The sequence below is a fragment of the Dryobates pubescens genome, chromosome 8, assembly GCF_014839835.1.
Source record: "Dryobates pubescens isolate bDryPub1 chromosome 8, bDryPub1.pri, whole genome shotgun sequence".
Classification (NCBI taxonomy): domain Eukaryota; kingdom Metazoa; phylum Chordata; class Aves; order Piciformes; family Picidae; genus Dryobates; species Dryobates pubescens.
This window is the reverse complement of record NC_071619.1, coordinates 16,862,845-16,882,452: the sequence shown is the minus strand read 5'-3', so window position 1 is coordinate 16,882,452 and position 19,608 is coordinate 16,862,845. Positions and strand designations below refer to the sequence as shown.

General features: G+C 38.7%; 1 protein-coding gene across 1 annotated transcript in view; it reads right to left on the bottom strand.

Moving 5' to 3' along the window:
• Positions 1 to 912: 912 nt before the first annotated feature.
• The window catches only part of VSTM4 (V-set and transmembrane domain containing 4), a 34,361-nt gene continuing 15,665 nt past the window's right edge, over positions 913 to 19,608 (bottom strand). Inside the window, exons 6-8 of the mRNA XM_009897712.2 lie at positions 14,670 to 14,782; positions 13,775 to 13,836; positions 913 to 1,136 (exon numbers count right to left, since the gene is read on the bottom strand). Coding sequence (XP_009896014.1) covers positions 1,011 to 1,136; positions 13,775 to 13,836; positions 14,670 to 14,782 — 301 coding nt within the window. The 3' untranslated portion in view covers positions 913 to 1,010. The remainder of the gene's footprint in view (positions 1,137 to 13,774; positions 13,837 to 14,669; positions 14,783 to 19,608) is intronic.

Genomic DNA, 19,608 nt, shown 5'->3' with positions numbered 1-19,608 from the left:
TATCAAGAGGTGAAGAGATTCCTTTCTCTGTCTCATGCGCCATGGTGTTTCCAAATAAATAATTCTAAAGCAAGTGAGCAGGACCCACAGAGTTGCTCCATAATAAAAGAAGAGCTGTGTGTTGGGTTTTTTGTTTCCCCCTCTAGATCAGCAACTCAGTAATGCAGACCACAGGAGGAGACTTCTTCAGGTTTGGAAGCACCAGACTAAATCAAGGCCAAAAACATTGTCCTGGTTCTGTCAAAGTCTCTTACTCACTATCAAGTCTTCCTTACTCCTTGGCAGAATTGAAAGAGGATCAAATCCTGGAAAATGTTCCTAAGCTATAAATATTCTTTGTTAAATCATTGGGGGTTTAGCTACAAATGTTTCCTTTTGATTATTTTGAAATGTTTGACTTTAAGCACTTAAGAACTTTACCAGAAGTAACATAATTTTTTTTTTGTTTTAAGACAATGCCATTTAGAAAAAGAATTTGAAAATACAGGAACCAAACCATTTACAGAAAAAGTAAATTTAGCTTTTCCTTTGCTGTTGGAAAAAAAGAGTCTTGGCTTTACTGAATGAATACTTTTCTGATTGGAAAAACAGCATTAAATTGACAAATGTCCTGGTCAGTGGTCTTTGTCTTCAGAAGCAGGCTGATGTGCATCAATCTTGCCACTATTCCTTCTGAGGCTTGCCAGGATGTTGATATTTGCAGCTGGAATCATCATATAATGTTTAGTACTGAAAATACCCCAGGTAGAACTCCAGTCCATTTAAAACAGGGGAGTGGACACTCTGAAGGGTATCTCTGAGGTGTCACTTGCAGACCAGGTGCTTATCTTCAATTGCTTTCAACCACATTTTGTTTAAAAGTCTCATAGAAAAATAGAAGTCCAGGAATGGAGATTAAAAAAAAAAAAAAAAAACAAAAAATAAGGACATTTGTATGATTTTTATAAATAAACAGCACAGTAGGAATTAAATAGAACACAGACAAAGGACATTTATACAGGGATGAACTATTACAGCTTGTTCTCCTCAAATAGTATCTGTGCATAGACTGTCGTACTGGGAGTGCCTTTGGCTTCCTGAATGGGCTTCATAAGTTCAAGTTCAGCATATGTTAAATTCTCCTCTGTGATTTTTGGCTAGGAAACAGAACGAACAAATTAAAGTTATAACGTTGTTACCACGCAGTGTAAATATTCTACAGAATGGGCTATATTTCTTCTCTCACACAGACTAATTCTGCTGTGCTGCTAATCAGTTTAGTCTGCACTAGGGCTAGTTCATAGAAGATTAAATAAAACTAATATTAGCAATAAGAAACATTTTAAAAAGTAGGGTTTTCAGGTTCATTTCCAGTTTCTCAAACACTGACCATTTTAATTTGATACATCAAATATTACAAATTCAAATGATGTTACTTATTGCAGAGTTCACAATTTGAAATATGTATGCCAAATTTGCTTTCCAGATGTAAACCTTGGACCAGTTACATCTCTAATCACAGCCACTCACAGTGCCTCTCATTATGTTTCTTAGCAGAACCAAAAAAACAACATGTTAAAAATACACAGAAGTCAGCAAAAATTGATATAATTGAGTTACTGTAACTCCAATGGGATTTCACCACTTCTGCCATGCTACAGATGAGCTCATAGTTTAGAACTAAGGCCATACCACCAAAGCTGTATGATATATGATCATAGAATCATAGAATAGATTCACAGAATGGTCCAGGCTGGAAGAGACCTCCAAAGGCCATCTAGTCCAACCTCCCTGAGGGACATCCCCAACTAGACCAGGCTAGATCATACATATATGATGTATTGCAGTAGTTGACTTTTAGACTTAAACCCATAAACCTTAGCTTGGAGAGACTTTCTCAAGAAAATGTACTAAATAAATTTCAAAAGGGCTGCCTACTGCTATTGGGGACTACATCCAGACTCAGAGTGGTGGCTTAAACAAGGAAAATCTTATCTTGTCTTGGCTCATCAGTTGGGAGAGGGTTGTTCATATTAAATTCACCTCAGAAAATGCACCAACAGACAGAAGAGTTGCTGTGGAATTTTACATGAGGTCCTAACACTTGAAATGGATTTCAGTTGATCTGTAGAAGATTAAAGCCTGTGCTCCCTAAGAAGGGTGAAGTGCTAAGGCCCAGTGCAAATGAAGAACTGGAAAACTTGTTCTTTTATCTTCTTGGGTACTACCTGAATATAACTGGTGTTCTCAAGTTTAAGCCTAAAAAGGACAATTAAAACAAAACTAAAACCATTTCAGCCATGCGAAGTTTTGCACTCACAAGACTATACCTTATAGAAAAGGTTGCATATCTGAGACACAGAAAGCCTTTGACAGTTGTAAATTGAAAACTGACTCACAAGTTCATAAGCCAAGGTTTTCCATGCAGTAGTTAAATTTTATAATGAAGAATCAGACAGTATTTTCCAGTGCCAAGTGTTTCCTTTATGCTTTATTTGCTGCTATTTATTTCTTTCTGATTTAATAGAAATTATTCCTGTTTCCTTGAAATGTGTTTGAATAATTATTATATTGTCTTCTGGCTAAAAAGATAAACATTTAATATCCTGTCTGAAATCAGTCCTGTGCTTCCCTGCTTCCTGTCTTCTGCACCACTCCAGAATACTCTCATTTGTCTTGACAGTTGCTCACACTCTGCATTTCAGATTGTTTCCCTCTGGGTGGATCAGTTTACACTTTTCCAACACTAATTTATTCTTATTTTCACTCTGCAGATCTGATCCTGAAATACTTTGTGCAGCTGCTGCTGCAAGTGGTGTCATTGAAGTCAGTTGATCTGTGTACATGAGTGAAGGCCATCTGCAGGGCTAACCATTTGCAGGACTATACACTTTGCATTTGATTATTCATGTGATCTTCCCTCTTTCTCTCTCCTGCACGAGTAGTCTTTTTTAATCTCATCTTTTGGTCCTCATTCACTATCAAATGCTCCACTGTTGACTACACAGAAAATTTCCTGCTTTCACTGAATTCTCTGGTGTAAAAGGACTTCTTTCCTGAGGATCTCAGCATGATCTTGTACGTAACAAATAAAATCACACGCTTATTTTCTTTGCTCATGTATCAGGATTGAACAGAACCACAAAGTTTGAAAAGATGTCTGCCCTGTCCTGGCTTTGGTTTGAAGACTTAGAAAAAAACTCTTGGTCAACCACTCTGTTCCTTACATTTTATAGCCCTCTCTTCTTTCTAACCCTGAGAGTATTAGCCTCAATTTCTAGGTATTTAAGTTGGGTTTGCCTTTTATAATATGATAAAGATTTATGATATGATAAAGATTTGAAAACTGTATGCGTCCACCTATTCAGTGCAGAGGCTAAATACAGGAGGTAAGTTGAGGATGGATATCACGCTAACACCACCAAATGTTGAAGGTTTTATTCTAGGTGTATGATAGCACATCTAGCCTCTGTCTGAAAGTACTGGAGCTCTGGTGCCAGCTTCAGTGGATGTCACCTCAGAACCCTCAACACAGACAGATACACTGCATGTGAAAAGCCTCCTAAAAATGGAATCTGATAAAACTTTGCAAACAAGCTGCTGGTCACTGCTGTAGTAAAACTCTGCATTTTCTAAGGCTGACCCAGTGCATTTTTTTGGAGTGGAAATATTTACATTGTTCTGTAGAAATCAGCTGCTCAGGGCAAAGTAAATCTGTATGTTTTCCCCTTTGCTGTTTAATTGCATTTCATGTTGTTTCCACTTAAGAGAATGCCGTATGTCCTACAATAGCCACCCCAATGCCCAGCTCATGTAAATTTTAGAACTAAGATTTATGAAATCATATTGTCCAGATGTTTTATTATATTATCACAAAATTGCATTGTTTTCCAGTGTAGATTATCTCTTTATTCTTACTTTATTCTATTATGTTTGGATATGAAAAATAACACTGGATTCCCCCAAACAAGTCATTGGGCAGTAGTGGCTGATGTGTTGCTTTCATACATTTTTATGATGTTCTTATAGTAAACATAATTTAATAAAGCCAAAACACACTAAATAAATAATTGCATCTGGAAAAGCAATAAAACCAAATAAAATTAGTACTTTCATAAGTGGGAAAGGTACTTCAATTACTGCTACAAGCAACAGCAAACCATAAAATGTGTAGCATAATTTCCCTTATGCATATTTCTAGTATGTAATAATTTGATTGAAAATATGAGGAAACACACAGGAGGTTCAAAATTGTGAAGGGTATACAGTTTTCAGCAAAGGATGTGTAATAACAGTGCATGGAAGCCAACGCTACTTTAAAGTACCTATGGTAGCCAGAGTTTTAATCCATACACTCTCCTCTACTTCATTTATCAAGCACATGTTTAATTTAATTGTGCTGGTTTGTTTGTCCAAAACTTTTTTCCTTTTTTTTTTTTTTTTTTTTTTTTGAACAGGCAAGACAAGAAAACTAATTCTACAGTTTCATCTCTCATTTGGATTGGATAGCATTTTGGCAGTGTAAATCTGGAATCCTGCCACCACCTCATTTTTGGAACAATAGCGTGACTTTAGTAACTGTTATTATAGGTGGGACGGACAGTAGGGCAGAAGAGGAAGAGACAATGGATGACTGGCCATTCACTTCTTTCTTTCCATCCTGGCTCTTCACTTAGGAGGTTATTGGGATTCCTAGGGATACAACTCCCTTTCCTGAAAAATCACAGCAATGTTCTAAAATAACATTGAAAGGATTTCTTCAAATAGAATTCGTTTCCAATGTGATAGTTCTAGATACACTCTTTATCTTGTATGTCTGTTTTCTCCTCTTACCATCACACACTTTGCAAAAATGCAAATTAAGAAAAGTCATCACTTTCCAGTGCACCTTCAGCCAAATCCACAGTGATTACTTTTCCAGGCTTCTTCCAGCTTAAATTTTAGTTTATTCTAGTCATAGGGCTTCCCATGGGCAAACATTCAAAAAGAGTTCACTTATAGGAGCATGGCTCTTAATAAACAATCTGCAAAGTCTATCATGTGCACATTTAAAAGAAACTAATGTGTGTGTATCCATAGTTTTGTTTTTATTGGGTTTCTCCAGTATATAAATATGGTAGGAATTACCTAGCAATCATGTCTTCTTACTGAAAATACCTTGATTTTTATGTCATAATTACCAGGAATGTCAGTTTTGCTCACCCTGGGCTTAGCTGATTTGTTCCTCATCAGACTCATAGTTGTTTGCTGTGAGCACTATCAGACTGAAAGTTCTTGAATTTTTAACTAAGATCACTTCTATCCAACTTGTAATTAGGTAGGAATAAGATAAGCAAATAATATCCTGATAAATTTAACTTGTCTAAAAAAACAACTGATGCAGACTTGCACTTACAGCTTGCTGCAGTCTCACAGTTCCATGGCCACTCTGGTTGACATTAAAATTAAATGAATGTCAATTTCTGAAGGGGGGGAAATCCCTGATTCTAATTTACTATCAAAATAATAAGAAAATTATTTACTTCCCAGTTCATGACAGTCTTAAATATTTTAGTGACAATTGCTGCAGATATTTGCCTTGGAATATGATCACATGTGATGTGAGTTTTTGTCTGGGATGTGATATAGGATGACTTTAAGATAGGACCAGAGGAAGAAAATAATGTTTATACACCAAACTGAACTTTCACCTCTGTTTTTTTCTGGATTTAACAAGCATATTTCCCAAGTTTCAGTGAGAGCTGAGTAATATTTTTAGTAACCCCTATGTCCTGCAGCAACAATTGAAAATGAACCCCCACCCTCACTGGCACACCTGTGCTTGTGGGTGAATGAACTAGGTCAGGAAGGATAAAACCCTGCCTGTTATGCATATGTTTGCTGGTTTGATTGCCAGTACATGGCAAATTGTAACCTACGGATGGGCCACAATGTGCTATTGAGTGCACACTGTGGTGCCAGGGAGATGCTGCAAGAAATGCCACTGGGAAAGGCAGAGTCAAGAGGTGGTGAGCTTTGATTTGGTCTCTAAGAATTGCAGTTCTCTCCAGGTTACTCCCTAGCACAAAGTGAGCAGCCCTGCCCTAGTGCAATGAAATGCCTCTTTCTTAGCAAGCACGTGCTGGAACTACTACTTTTTCTCTCACTTTCTGTGCAAAGACCAAACTTGAATCTTCGGGCTTTTCTCTTTCATACTTGATAAACATCCTTCTTTGTAGTCACATGCAGTAATGAGCTCTACAGGAAAAATGTGGATCGTGTCCAGATGGCATAGCTCAGGAACATCCTGTGTCACTGCCTGAGCATACTCAGTCAGAAAGTTTCTACATAGGGCTCTCCAGGCTGACTGGATGGGCTTTAGCCACAAGGGCAGACTGCTGTTCCTCTCTTATGAATGCCCAGTCAGGAGGAAACTGTATACTGCATGCTACCAAAGGAAAAGGGGCTAGCCCATCTTCTCCTTATCACAAGCTTTTGCTTGTTTGAGGTCTTTTGTGTGATTTATTTTGGTTTTGGGGGGTTTTTAAAGCTGTGGGATGAGATGGCCTATGGCTGCCAGCGTGGCCATCACTGAGGGGTCAGTTAGGGAGCTTAAGGCAAGAGTGTGCTGAAATGAAGATTCAGCATGTTTAGTGGACATGCTGCAATTCCCTTGTCTGGGCCACCAGCACAAGGGGAGACAGTGCACACTAGCAGTGGGGCTAGGCATGATTTTGCAAAGTTAATGGTGAGAAAACTCAATGTAGCTTTAGAGATAGAAGGACCACCCTTTGGCAGTCTTATTTGTAATATACACAGGAAGGCCATTCTCTCTCTAGAATGTGTGGCCTTTCTTGTGCTGCGATCAGTACTGCTCCTCAGGGCCATAGGTACAGTATATGCTAAAACCCTATTAACTTCAGTGGAATGGCTCCCTTATTAAGGCAGTAACTTCATCAGGAGTGGGCAGGATTTTTATGTCTTTTCTCTTTAGAGCTTCAGGTGTTCATCAATGTAAGCATCTTGATTGCAGGCAGAAAGCCAGACAGATTCCCCTGGAAGAAAGGAGCTTCAAAAATTACTTCTGCAGACCATCATAAAACCTGAAGCTAGATCTGCAAGATGAGTTATCTGTTATCCCCTAGAAATGCAACTGCTGGCCAGTAAGAATGCTGAAATATCAAGGGAGACTGTCTTCTCAGTGCCAAAGCTGAAAAATAGGACACTGAAAAAGTCACTGAAAAATTTGGGGAGCAGGAAGAATGACTAATAGTGTCACTGTCAGTGAACTGGAAAAAAAAACAACAACCACCAAACTTTTGGACTGGTTCTTTCTATTAAAAAGCTTATTTTTTTACTCCCTAGAGTGAAAAAACAAAACAAAACAAACAAACAAAGAACAAATCAACCACAAACAAACTTATCAGACTCCCTGGGAACAATATCTACAATAATTTGTGAAGCCTGTTTCAGCATTGCATCTAAGTTTTGCTATTGAATGCCACAGAAGTTTTTTTATAACAGTGTGAGAGATGAAGATGATTTAGCAAGTCCTGTTGAATGACTTTATTTTAAAGAAACAACATCCCACAACTACAGGGCAGTTAGTGACTCTATGGGGTGAGCCAGGTCCTAGATCTCTGTTAACAGACTGTCCTGTCAATAAAGCATTTTACACTCTCAAAGCTATTGCTAGATTCTAAACCTACATTGCTGAAAATCAGGCTGATTTCTTCTTATCCTGAAAGAGGGCCCCAAGAAGTATTTGAAGGATTTCAGTTCTCTGATGGCACTTCCATTCCTCCAAATACATCATCACACAAAAACCATCTTCTGTGGGATTTTGTAAACACACAAAGCTCAGCACAACTGCAGCAAGAGATTTTATGTGTTTATACAAACTGTCAATTTTGGAGGTGAAGATAGCAACCTGTGCTCTGAATGGGAAAGCAGGCATAACTCAGCAGTTCTGCATATGTTGTATTCTCAGTGCCAATCTAAAAGTGTAAGTAATATTCATGTTCCTATGGACATCTTGCATCCTAAGGAAAGACTAAAAAAAAATAAAAAATAAAAGGATTATTCATCTTGCAGAGAAAGAAATTACTTGGACTGGATGGAAATATTTGAGAATTGCCTGGAGTCAAGGAAAAAAATGTTCCCAGTCATACATACAACGTTACTTGAAGTCTGTGGAGATCAATAATGCCTTAAGAAATTGGCAACTTAAATCATCAGTCATCATTATATGTTGTGGAAGAAATAACTCTTCTAACAGAGGGTGGCAGAGCTTTTAATTTAAAATCATCCAGGAAAGAAAGAAAAGCTGATTGTTCTCAGAGCCAGAATCCACTAATTACTGAACAGATGCATTTCCCTTCCTTTTTTTTTCTCTCAATGAAAGGACCAATGGAGCTTATAGGTTAAGACTACTAAGGAATCCTACTAGTTATGCCAAAAAAAACCCTGACTGGCCTAGCTTTCCTAGCTAGCTTGATGCATATGGTATTTGGTTTGAATGATATAGCACTTAACAGTAAGATGAAAAGAAGACAGGTTAAAAAACGCAAACAAATTGACCATCAACTAAATCTTGCAATGTGTAAATTTGCTCCCAGGTTGCTGTGAAGTTAAAACTGCAGGTCAGCAGGTTGGAACACAGCTTAGCACAAGCCCTATGAGGAGAGGCTGAGGGAGCTGGGGTTGCTTAGCCTGGAAAAGAGGAGGCTCAGGGGAGACCTTATTGCTCTCTGCAACTACCTGAAGGGAGGTTGTAACCAGGCAACCAGCACCAGAATGAGAGGACACAGTCTCAAACTGTGCCAGAGTTCTTCACAGAAAAGAGTGATTGGTCATTGGAATGGGCTACCCAGGGAGGTGGTGGAGTCACCATCACTGGAGGTGTTTAAGAAGAGACTGGATGAGGCACTTGGTGCCATGGTTTAGTTGATTAGGTGGTGTTGGGTGATAGGTTGGACTTGATGATCTTGAAGGTCTTTTCCAACCTGGTTAATTCTCTTTTCTTTTTCTTTTCTTTTTTCTTTTCTTTTCTTTTCTTTTCTTTTTTCTTTTCTTTTCTTTTCTTTTCTTTTCTTTTCTTTTCTTTTCTTTTCTTTTCTTTTCTTTTCTTTTCTTTTCTTTTCTTTTCTTTTCTTTTCTTTTCTTTTCTTTTCTTTTTTCTTTTCTTTTCTTTTCTTTTCTTTTCTTTTCTTTTTTCTTTTCTTTTCTTTTCTTTTTTTCTTTTTTCTTTTCTTTTCTTTTTTCTTTTCTCTTTTCTTTTCTTTTCTTTTCTTTTCTTTTCTTCTCTTTTCTTTTCTTTTCTTTTCTCTTTTCTTTTCTTTTCTTTTCTTTTCTCTTTTGTTTTCTTTTCTTTTCTTTTCAGGCACAAATTTCAGGGCAACAAAAAACCCAAAGCAGTTCTTTACATTTCACAGCTCTGATGTGGCAATAAGACTGCAGATAATACACTCACTCATATAGACCCCTTTTCCAAATGGACTCCATGGTGACTGGTTCTGATAGACAGTGGGTCTGGTAGGTTTGTGGTACAGTTGAAAATGCCCTCCTGAAACCTAAAAGTCCAAAAGGATCTTGGAAGTGAAGGCAACTTAATCTTCTGGGCAGCTTTAAGAGCACCCATCTCATTGTTTGATTAAGGAGTGCACACTGATGTAGAACACTAAGCTATATGTGTAATGTTGAAAGCTTGATTTTGCTGAGTACATTCAGATGATGAGACCAATTCTCAGCCTTCTCTGTTCCACAGGTGTTAAACCTATGTCAAGTTCTTGCTCCAAACAGCACTCTTCTGCTTTGTGGACATGGCAGGAGCAGGGAAGCTGTCCTTTGAATACTTGCAAATTGTAGACCTTTCAGGCATGTTAATCATTACCAAGTAAGCAGTTTCAGTGCAGGGACTGTCCTGGCCTATACTGGCTGGCACTCAGCACATTGTCAGCACTTAGCCTATAATGATAAATACAGATGGGATTTTCAAGGCTGCAGAAAGAAACCTGAGCTTCTCACTTCTGTTACACCTGTAAAAGCCTGGGAATACAGCTCTCTGAGCTGGGTTTGCCAATCTCAGCATAAAATATGCAAGTGGTGCCTGAAAAAGGCAGGTAGATAAAAGGGGTGCCAAAGAGTATGCTTTCACTCAAAGGTAACAAAATTCCTTCCAGAAATTTCCCTCAGCTTTAGATAACCATAAGCTTTTCCTGTTTCTCAAGCAGCTTTTTCATCATCATCATCATCATCATCATCAAGAAAATCTCAGAAATCTTGTGATGTTGAGCCACTGATGATCCAACCTATGTTTAGATAAGCAATGCTGTCTACACTGTATGAGCTTAAGTTCTGTTGTGGGGAGCACAAGAAGCCAGGTACATTCTAGTGGTTACTCAGCATAGGAGCAACAGAAGACAGCTCTTAATGCAATCATGTGCTTTAGGTATATGATGTGTTTGAGGAATCTAAATCCAAGGGGATCAGTTGCAATATAGGATATATCTACCTGATTTCAAAGTGAGATGATGGCTTAGCAGAGGTCACATATGTCAAGGGCAGAAGCATAAAGGTTGCATATAGCCTGTCTTATCTGTGCAAGTATTCTTTTCCCTAAAATTTGTTGTGAAAATGGTGAAGTCAACAAGCATTTTGCATAAGTAAAGACTGAAGGATCTGGTCTAACCCGAAGTCATGTCCTTTCCATTGGTTCTTGTGAATCACACAGGAAATCCTAAGCTTGGTGGCACAAACCTTCATGAAAAGAAATGGAAACCTTTTCATTTAGATGATGTGCTACAGCTGACACTCTTGGGCCATGACAATTAATCTCTAGGAGGCAATGAAAAGCTTACCAGAACATTTGGTTGAGGAAGTATAAGATTTATCTCTAACAACTCAAAGGGCTAAGTACTTAAGGCTATAGCAGAACAGCCCTTAGAGAGCAGAATTTGTGGGGCCCTAGAATGTTCTTCTTCCTAATGACTCTCCGTGCTTCTTGCATGCTATAAAAATCATCCCTTTTTGTATTTCAGCATCTCTATTTCCTTTGATCTGTACACATTTCTCATTGATGCTAATAGAGAATGACACTGATGGGGAATATTTTTGCAACAAGGGGAGCATAGAATTGTTATTCTGGCTAAAGCAATATGACTTAGGCAGAGTTTTTAAAAGGCTTTACTCAAGGCTGTGCAATTGAACATGATATTAGGCTTTCTCTCTCTTTTCTTTTTTTCTTTGAAATTTTCATTGAGATTATGCCCATATTTTATCCAGGTTATTGTATTCTTGTAAAATGATACTGCAACCCACTCTAGCACGTTAACAACAAAAGAAATTCTCTAGCTTATTATAAACATCTTTCAAGAAACCAGAAGCACATGTCCTCTGGAAATAATTTTGCTGGTATTTAGGTTATTACAAAAAATTTCCCCAAACACTGAAATTATTTTGCAGTGTTCCCTTATGCTCCAACTTGTTTGCTTAGCATTTCTAGAAGATTCTCCTGGTGCCCTGGTGTGGTACCTTCCTTGACTCGCACAAGGAAGCTGTGGAAGTCCAGAAACTCAGCAACCTGAGTCTGCCTTTGCACCAAAGATTACCTAACAACTATGTGCCACCAGTGGAAAAAAAACTTTTGCAGACAACAGATGTACAACATTTGCATCTGTAAATTGTGTGTATATACATATATGTGTGTGTGTGTGTGTATTATCCTGCAGAGATTTAGCAGGATGATGATACTATATTTCTGCCCCAAAACACTCAAAAATTTAAAAACTGATAAATTTTTGAGAATTAAAAATATGATGAAAGTTTAGGGTGGAGGTGAAGAGAAAGTTCTTCACTGAGAGGGTCATTCGCTGTTGGAATGGGCTGCCCGGGGAGGTGGTGGAGTCACTGTCCCTGGAGGTGTTCAAGATGGGATTGGACGTGGCACTTGGTGCCATGGTTTAGTAGTCATGAGGTCTGTGGTGACAGGTTGGACTTGATGATCTTTGAGGTCTCTTCCAACCTTGGTGATTCTGTGTGATTCTGTGTGAAGTCAATAGATGTTTCTGTCAGATGAATCTGTGCTTTCTCTGTAATTATTAACATTTTGTGTATTTGTTGAAACTTCTTTCGCTTCAATTCTTTTAATTTCCTCACTGAAACAATCATTTAAAAGCAGAAAAACTGAGTGCTTTTTCTTCACCTTTTTCTGAGAATGCTAAAGGTTTAACCAACTGTGTTGTAAAGGGAAGCAAGAGGAACAGAAATGGAAAAAACCCCGAAACAAACAGCTCTGGAGAATGAACTGCCCAGCTTCTGAATGTGCCTTAAAGACTGACCTGGGTTTAGTTCACTTTGCTCTTTATTTCACTTTATTGCTAGGCAAGTTTTGGTCTCAACCCTTTGGATAATATTTGTTGGATAACTTTTCAACTTAAAATTAACTCACAACTGTAGATTGTGTGTTTTAGGCAGGCTGTGATATCTAGGTGCACTCTGAGGTGAAATATGAAAAGGCAAAGAGCAACACATGGAAACAGCTGCCAGACTTGAGTTCAACAGCAAGGCATCAGACCTGAGTGTGCTGGCTGCATGCAGTATATGGATCCTCAGTCACAATAGGGAAGACAAAGCTGGTTTCATTGTTTGAAAAGGCTTTATTCCTGCTCACCTCCAGAGAGTTTGAACCTTGGCTGCGGTTGCATAGCAGGAAGGGAAGAGTCAACAGCTATTTGTGGCCCATATTCTTGGATTTTTTTCAGGAAGAAAAAGTGTCTGGAAATAGATTTACCTTAAGTTCAGCATGTGTTGATGTGCTTTATTGACCTGAAGGAAGAGTCTGAATGCTTTAACTGATGAGAGCTTTTACTGGGAGAGCTGAAAACTCACCAATGTATGCTACAGCTGCATGCCTGGCTGAGGGGATTAATACAGTACACATGCAGCAAAGGGTGGCTGTCAACCCCTGATGCCAAGTGCTCTCATCTGTGTTTTTGTCCTATTAGCATATCATTGGTGTGACACAGTTACCTACATGGATATAAAGCATTTTCATGGACTTCTAAAACTCTGCCTCTTCTACTGAAACCTGACCTGTATGAGCAGAACCCGACAGGACCTCAAAATGAGATTTGAGCTCCCTACTACTTGAGCAGCAGTATCACCTAAGATTTTAACTGACCTGTTCTGAAATCATCTGGCATAATGCCAAGGTAGCCTGTCTTGTACCCTGACCAGGCTTAAAAAAGCAGAGGTTATTTACAGACAGTTGGTAGGAAGGCTCCAAATTCTAACCCTCATCTGAAAATGAGACCATCACAGAGGCTTTTAGGTGATTCTCCTGGCCTAATTTTAGGTACACAGCCACACATAAATTGGAGAATTAGTCACTCTGGGCTAATTCAGGTATTCCTGACTTACGCCACTGTAGGGCAGAATCAGGCTTCCCATTCCTGACATGAAAAGTCTCAAAAGCAGTGTGACCAGTACAGCTGTGACTCTGTCAGCAACTGGTATTTCTTCTAGCTGCCAGAAGCATGTGAGAATCAACAGCAGGTTCCATTTAAGAACGGCTTAGATTTGTAGACATGACAACTGCTATAAAGCTGGAAAACATAAACCAGTGTAACCTAATGCTGCAAATGAGAAGGGCCATGATAATTCAACACTTGAGAAAGTCTTTCTGAAAAAAACTAAAATACTTATATGATTTTTATGCCAGTTTACATTTTCTAAACCTAGAGTTCTGGCAACATTACAGCAACTGTATTGAGAGAGAAGAATATAGATAAAACAATGTCATAGAAAAATCACTTACCAGGGTCAATTTTCTTTGAGGTTTCAAGAGCTTGGGCTTAGGAAAATTACTGGCTATTGGAACTATGGAAATAAATATTAAGGAATCATTTTATATTATCATCATTCATTGTCATTTCTAGTCTATGCATTAGCAATTTATAAAATACAGATTAGAGCTATGTACCAGAGTTTAACTGGTACAGAGTTTAACTGTATTTCAGATAACTTACTTTACAATGAAGCATTAGGCTGATAAATTAGAAAAAATCATAAGATTAAAGAATCTGATGTGCAAAATGTTGTTTGTTTACAGAAGCCAGAGCATATATACCCTTTTACAACTGATGATCTGTGATCTAACCCAAAGTAAACCTTGTGGTCCTTCCCCCTCCTCTGTCCCAGTGGCTCAGCGCTGGCAATAGCACTCAGGAAGTATGCCCAAGTATTTGTGAGCTTTCACCCCAGAGGAACTTTCAAATCCTCTTTGAAAGTGAGGTCCCCAAGAGGTTGATCTTTCTCTGCTCAACTTCTTTGACTTTTCATGTGCACCTGCAATTTTAAAAGGGCAATGTGCCGGCTCTTTCACTCTGTCCCCAAAATGTAATTTCATTTTGCCTAACTTCAATCTTCTTTTTGAGCAAGATGAATATTGCTACATAGATTCAAAGTTCACAAAATTCTGTGATTCTGTGAACTCTGATTAGTGAAAGCTGAAACCTCTTGCTTGGACAAGCTAAAGTTTCAGTGATATGAGCCTGGTTCCAGCGGCAGACAAAAGCCATTTCTCCCCTTCCCCACAGGAGTCATCTGACAGAGTCAGTGTCAGAGGGCAGAAGTCCTGATAGCCCACACTCTGCTGTCCCTCCATGGTTGTACTTGGGATGTGAAATACCTCTGTATCTCTATTTCCATACCTTTTGCTGGGATGGCTGGTGGCTGCTCCAACTTTTCTCTCTCTTTCTTTTTCTTTACCTTCTTGGGCTGCAGAGGGGACATGCTTGTCACACTGGTAACTGTCTCCCCAGAGCTAGAAAGCAGAGGCCCATACATGACATATGTGAGGGAAAAGTCAAGGCAGTGGTGGGAAAGACAGTTTGTCCCAGTGAATTCATGCAAACACATCACCTTCCACTTGTAAGAGTCCCTGCCCAACAACTGGGATTTTGACCTGAGGATATACTGAAAAAGCTCATACAAGGGCTGGAAATGCTCTGGGTTGGCTGGGAAGCTCAGGAGTCTGATCTGTCCTGATGCAAATAATGCTGTGTCAGATTTAAGCAAGATTCATTTCATGTATGAACCCACTGCTGCACCCAGGATGAGCTTGTATCTGTCTGTCCTTGAGAGACGGAGGCACAGACAGGTTAGGTGACTTGCATAAACACACACAAAGAGCACACAGCAAAGCAAAAATCTTTGATGCAGTTTCTGGGCTAAGACTGGCTGAGAAGCCAGGAGGCCAGGAGGGCATGCAGCATGTCTTCAGACATCTCACAAACCCACATTTGAGAAAGCTGCCTTCTTTAAAAAGGCCAGTTAGCTTGGTGCATATGAAATTGAGAAACCGTTTCCCAGTCTCTAACCTCAGGCGTTCTCCAGCACATCTGTGAAAGAGCACTGGGAGGGAAGAGTACAAGCTATACTGTTAACAGACTCCTGTCCAAGAAAGCTTCTTTGTGTGGATTATTACAGTTTAACATCCTCCAAGACTAGTTTTTTTTACCCTTAGCATCTACCAAATATGAGGCTGTAAATCCTGCTTTGACTATTTAATGCTTACATATGCAGTCAGGTTGCAGTGATTGTCGCTGTATGAGCTCAGCTGCAGTAACAGACTGTGCAGGTGCTCCTAGCTTACAAATGATATGAAATTAAATTGTTCTGACTGAAAGAATGAAAGAAATCCTAACTTAAGCCTGGGGTAGGAGGAGAGAGTATAGCAGTCACTTATGATGACTGTGGTGGTGGAGGTGACTTGGTAAACAGTCGTTGCTCAGATGCATTTGCCTGTGGACTCATCCTGGGAAAGATTAGTGGTTGTGGGGACCTTTCTGTTGTGTGCCAGTGAGTTACACCACACAATGTGATCCAGACAGGGTCTCCATAGTCATAACACTGACAACACTGATTTCACTTAATTTTAAATCATTTCTCCCAAGTTGCTGTTCCTTTCCAGGTTCTTTTGCATAATGAAATAGTTGCCTTATATTAATAGAATAAAATATTCAAGCTAGGCCAAAGTCTTAATGAAAGTTAAGATGTCTCAGCTATTGCCCACACAAGAATAACAAAATAGCAGACATTATCATTTTACATGGCTGCAAATCCAAATGATTGTCACTACCACTGGTAAAATCACTCTGGATTTACACTTACATAGGTTAAAAAAGACTGGCTTGCAGATTTTCCTGACCTCTATTCCATGTACTTGGTCCAAAACATAGGTTTGTTGCCAAACCTTTTTTAAAGCATTTAAAAGGTATTTTCATGATTTATAAATAAATCACATCAATTATGTAAAGCAAAGGTTGTATTAAAGTAACTTAAAAGCCTGCTTGCAATAGTGTGAACCTATCCCACAACAACCATTTGTTTCTACATTAAAATCAAAACATGAAATGTTTTAAAACCAGCAGGAAATGAAACTGTCCTGCCTGGCTCCACTGCCCAAATACAGCAAACTGCAAAGAACAAACAGCAAAAAGAGGATGGGAAGGACTTTTTGTTTGTTTGTTTCTGGTTTTAACCCAAGGTCATTAAGACAGATATGTAGCTTAAAAATACTATTATTCAGATACAGCTGCTTTAAGCACAATGTATGAAAAGGCTTAGTGTCAGTACATTGCATTCATTCTTACTCCTGCTTTGCCACTAAAAAAATGAAGCTACAGAGAAAAGCATTTGTGGCTTATGCTTTTTCTTTAAACACCAGGGCCATACAGGGTTAACTAGTTCTGGGAGACACAATAACTGTACTTGCTGTCTTAGAACTGAGCTCCTCAAACCAAACAAGGAGACTCAGAAAAGATTCATTTGGCTTTGGAACACAGCCTCTTTGTGAGCTTGTCTTGTCATATGCCTAAAAGGAAAGTTAGGATTTTATCTTCAGCTCCTCCTCCAACCTCCTGGCTTCAGTTTCAACAGTGTCACATTGTGCATTTCTTCAAGGATGTAATGAGTTTTTAGTGAGAAGAATACATGAGTTTGGGCAAAAACTTATAGAAGTTGTCTAATAATCATGGCACCAGGACAACAGTTTCCCTGAAGGTCATGGCTGTCCTAAAAGCTGGCAAACTGTTGCAATTTTGCCTTTACTATTGTTAAAGTCAAAGACGTGGGACTTTTCCTGTTATCATCTAAGTCAGCTATTTCCTTTCATGCACGGTCTGCAGGGGATTCCCTGCACAAAAACTAACTTGAGTGGACTGGGAGCTGCTTGGATGTTTTCCAAATAGGGGAGCTTTGTGAAAAGGTTCCAGGGTCACTGGGTGCTCATATCTGGTTTGATCTGGCAGAATTTATTCCTGTGATGTTAGTTAGATTGACACCATGGAACCAAGGTGCTGAGATGAACAACTCTCTGAGGTGAACATTTCTTTCATTTCAAATTATTTGCCTCCAAAGGAGCAGTCACTGAGACACTGCGGACTTCAAGCCAAAACAAATATAAAAGACAGGGAGAAAAAAAAGTCCCATTTTCAAAGCCACATTTCCTGGAGGTTTCTGGATCTGAAACCTGACAAAGTTATTTAGTACCATGGACAATAATAAGAAGGAGGATATTTAAAGAAAACCCCAGAAAATGGAATTAGATGGTTGGAAAACCCAAAATAACTGTACTCTTTTTTTAGACATCTATTTTTAAAACATGGGAAATAAATGGGTTTTGGTTAACTCTTCTTTTTATTTTTTCCTTAATTTGTTGCTGGTTAAGTAGCAAAGCAAAACCAAATATTTACTTTGTTGTACTTAGGAAGTCTGGATTTAATTTTCTTTTCTACCAAAGCCATTTCATGAGACCTGGGGCAAATCACTCAGGCCCTTTGTGTTTCACATTCCAATTAAGTAAAAACATCATTATGATGTCAAGACATGAAATATTTGAAGATGCTTAGGTATTACCACAGTGGGAGTATAGATTATTTCTCAGACTCTGGACTATTAATGCAATTTTGAAACTGAGTTTCTGCTCCGAGTTTGAAATATCACTAAGGGAATTGGAGTTAGGCCTCTGAATCATGGATGAAGTTTGCACAGCATAGTCATTTTGACTGGCAGGAATCTCATGCAAATTAGTTCATCAGTTTGGCCTGATGCACATTAAGACACTGGGGTTTGGTTCCAAATGTGCTAAAATAACTTGTAAGACAAGGAATGTGCAGGTGAAGGGAAATGAGTTTAAAGGAATTAACTGTTTATGTTCTGAGCAAAAGGAAAATAAATGTACCAAGTGTGGAATATAATAAAAAGTGATGACACTGGTAACACTTTCACAGCTATTTAATTTTAAAGCCCTGAATTCAATGTACTTTAGACATGCATTTGTGGGATCAGGGCTTTCCTTAGCATATCTCGTCACACCAAAGTACATCAAAACCATATAATTATCCATATGGAGTCATGTGTTTCATTTGCTTCCATTTTACAGTGAAGAAATCATGCTGACTTGTTTTCTCCCTGCTAGTCAGCCTCCTAAGTTTAGTGCTTGCAGTAGTATCATTACTATATTTCCTATTTCCAGAGAGGCAGATTCTGTACTATAAATCTTTTCAACTCCCTGACATGCTCCATTTTTTTGAGTCATCTTTTCAGTCAGGTCTCATTTTTCTCCTTTTTGTTTTCTACCACTTTGCTTTGATTTCCTCACTCTCCCCCTTCTTTTTCTGTTTCGTAATTCCAGCTTTATCCCACAGTCAATAAAGAAGGGGAAAAAGAAAACATCCAGAGAAAAATGAAAACTGCTGAGTTGTCTCTGTAAATGTTTGGTGTGGTGCAATGGTTTGTCAGGGTCACAGAATAAAGATCTTCCCATGAATAACATGGAAGTTTGTTTGTACTGGCTTCTCTTGAACTCTCTGTTGCTTTGTTGTGACTTCACTTATATCCAAGCATTGGTTAGATTGAATAGAGTGGGAATCCCGTGAGAATGCACTAATAATTACACTATTTGAGGATCTAGAGTATGCTATACTTGGAATTGAATCTCATAGTATCTAAGAAGATACTATGAGAAATAGTATCTATGATACTGAATTTAAAGCAGAAGGCTAGAAACATGTGTTTTATCTCACTGAAAATGGAAACAGCTCTTCTTCTGTGTTGTTACAAGGCATCCCTCTAATAATTTTCATTTGTAAAATACTCCTGTCATCCTTTTTATACTACAGTTCCAGCACAATTTATATCTCAAGAAAATCATACAGTGTAAATCAGTTTAATAGCACCACACAATCAGAAACTTTTGGCAGTCAGTGGTATTTAAGGGGACAATGAATGATCACCACAGCAGAAGCTCCATCACTTTGGAGTCTTCAGGTGGGAACAGACTGTAGGTCTATGCTTTTGAACCTCACGTCCTGTTCCTGGGTACAGGAATCACTGAGTGACATTGTGATTTATTCTAGGTACATGGAGGACTTAAGTCATTACCATCTGGTGAAGTGTTGGGAAAATCTAGAAAGTCACACAGGATGAAAGTAGGTTTCTCCAGAAAGCAAGTCAGAGCCTCAAGGAGAGGCTTGCCACTGAAGGATCTGCAGGATCTACATCTAGACAGCCCAGGTAGATCTCCCTCATCATGCACAGCAGATCTTGGCTTGGAGGCATGTTTGTGAGTCATGGACCCAGGAGTCT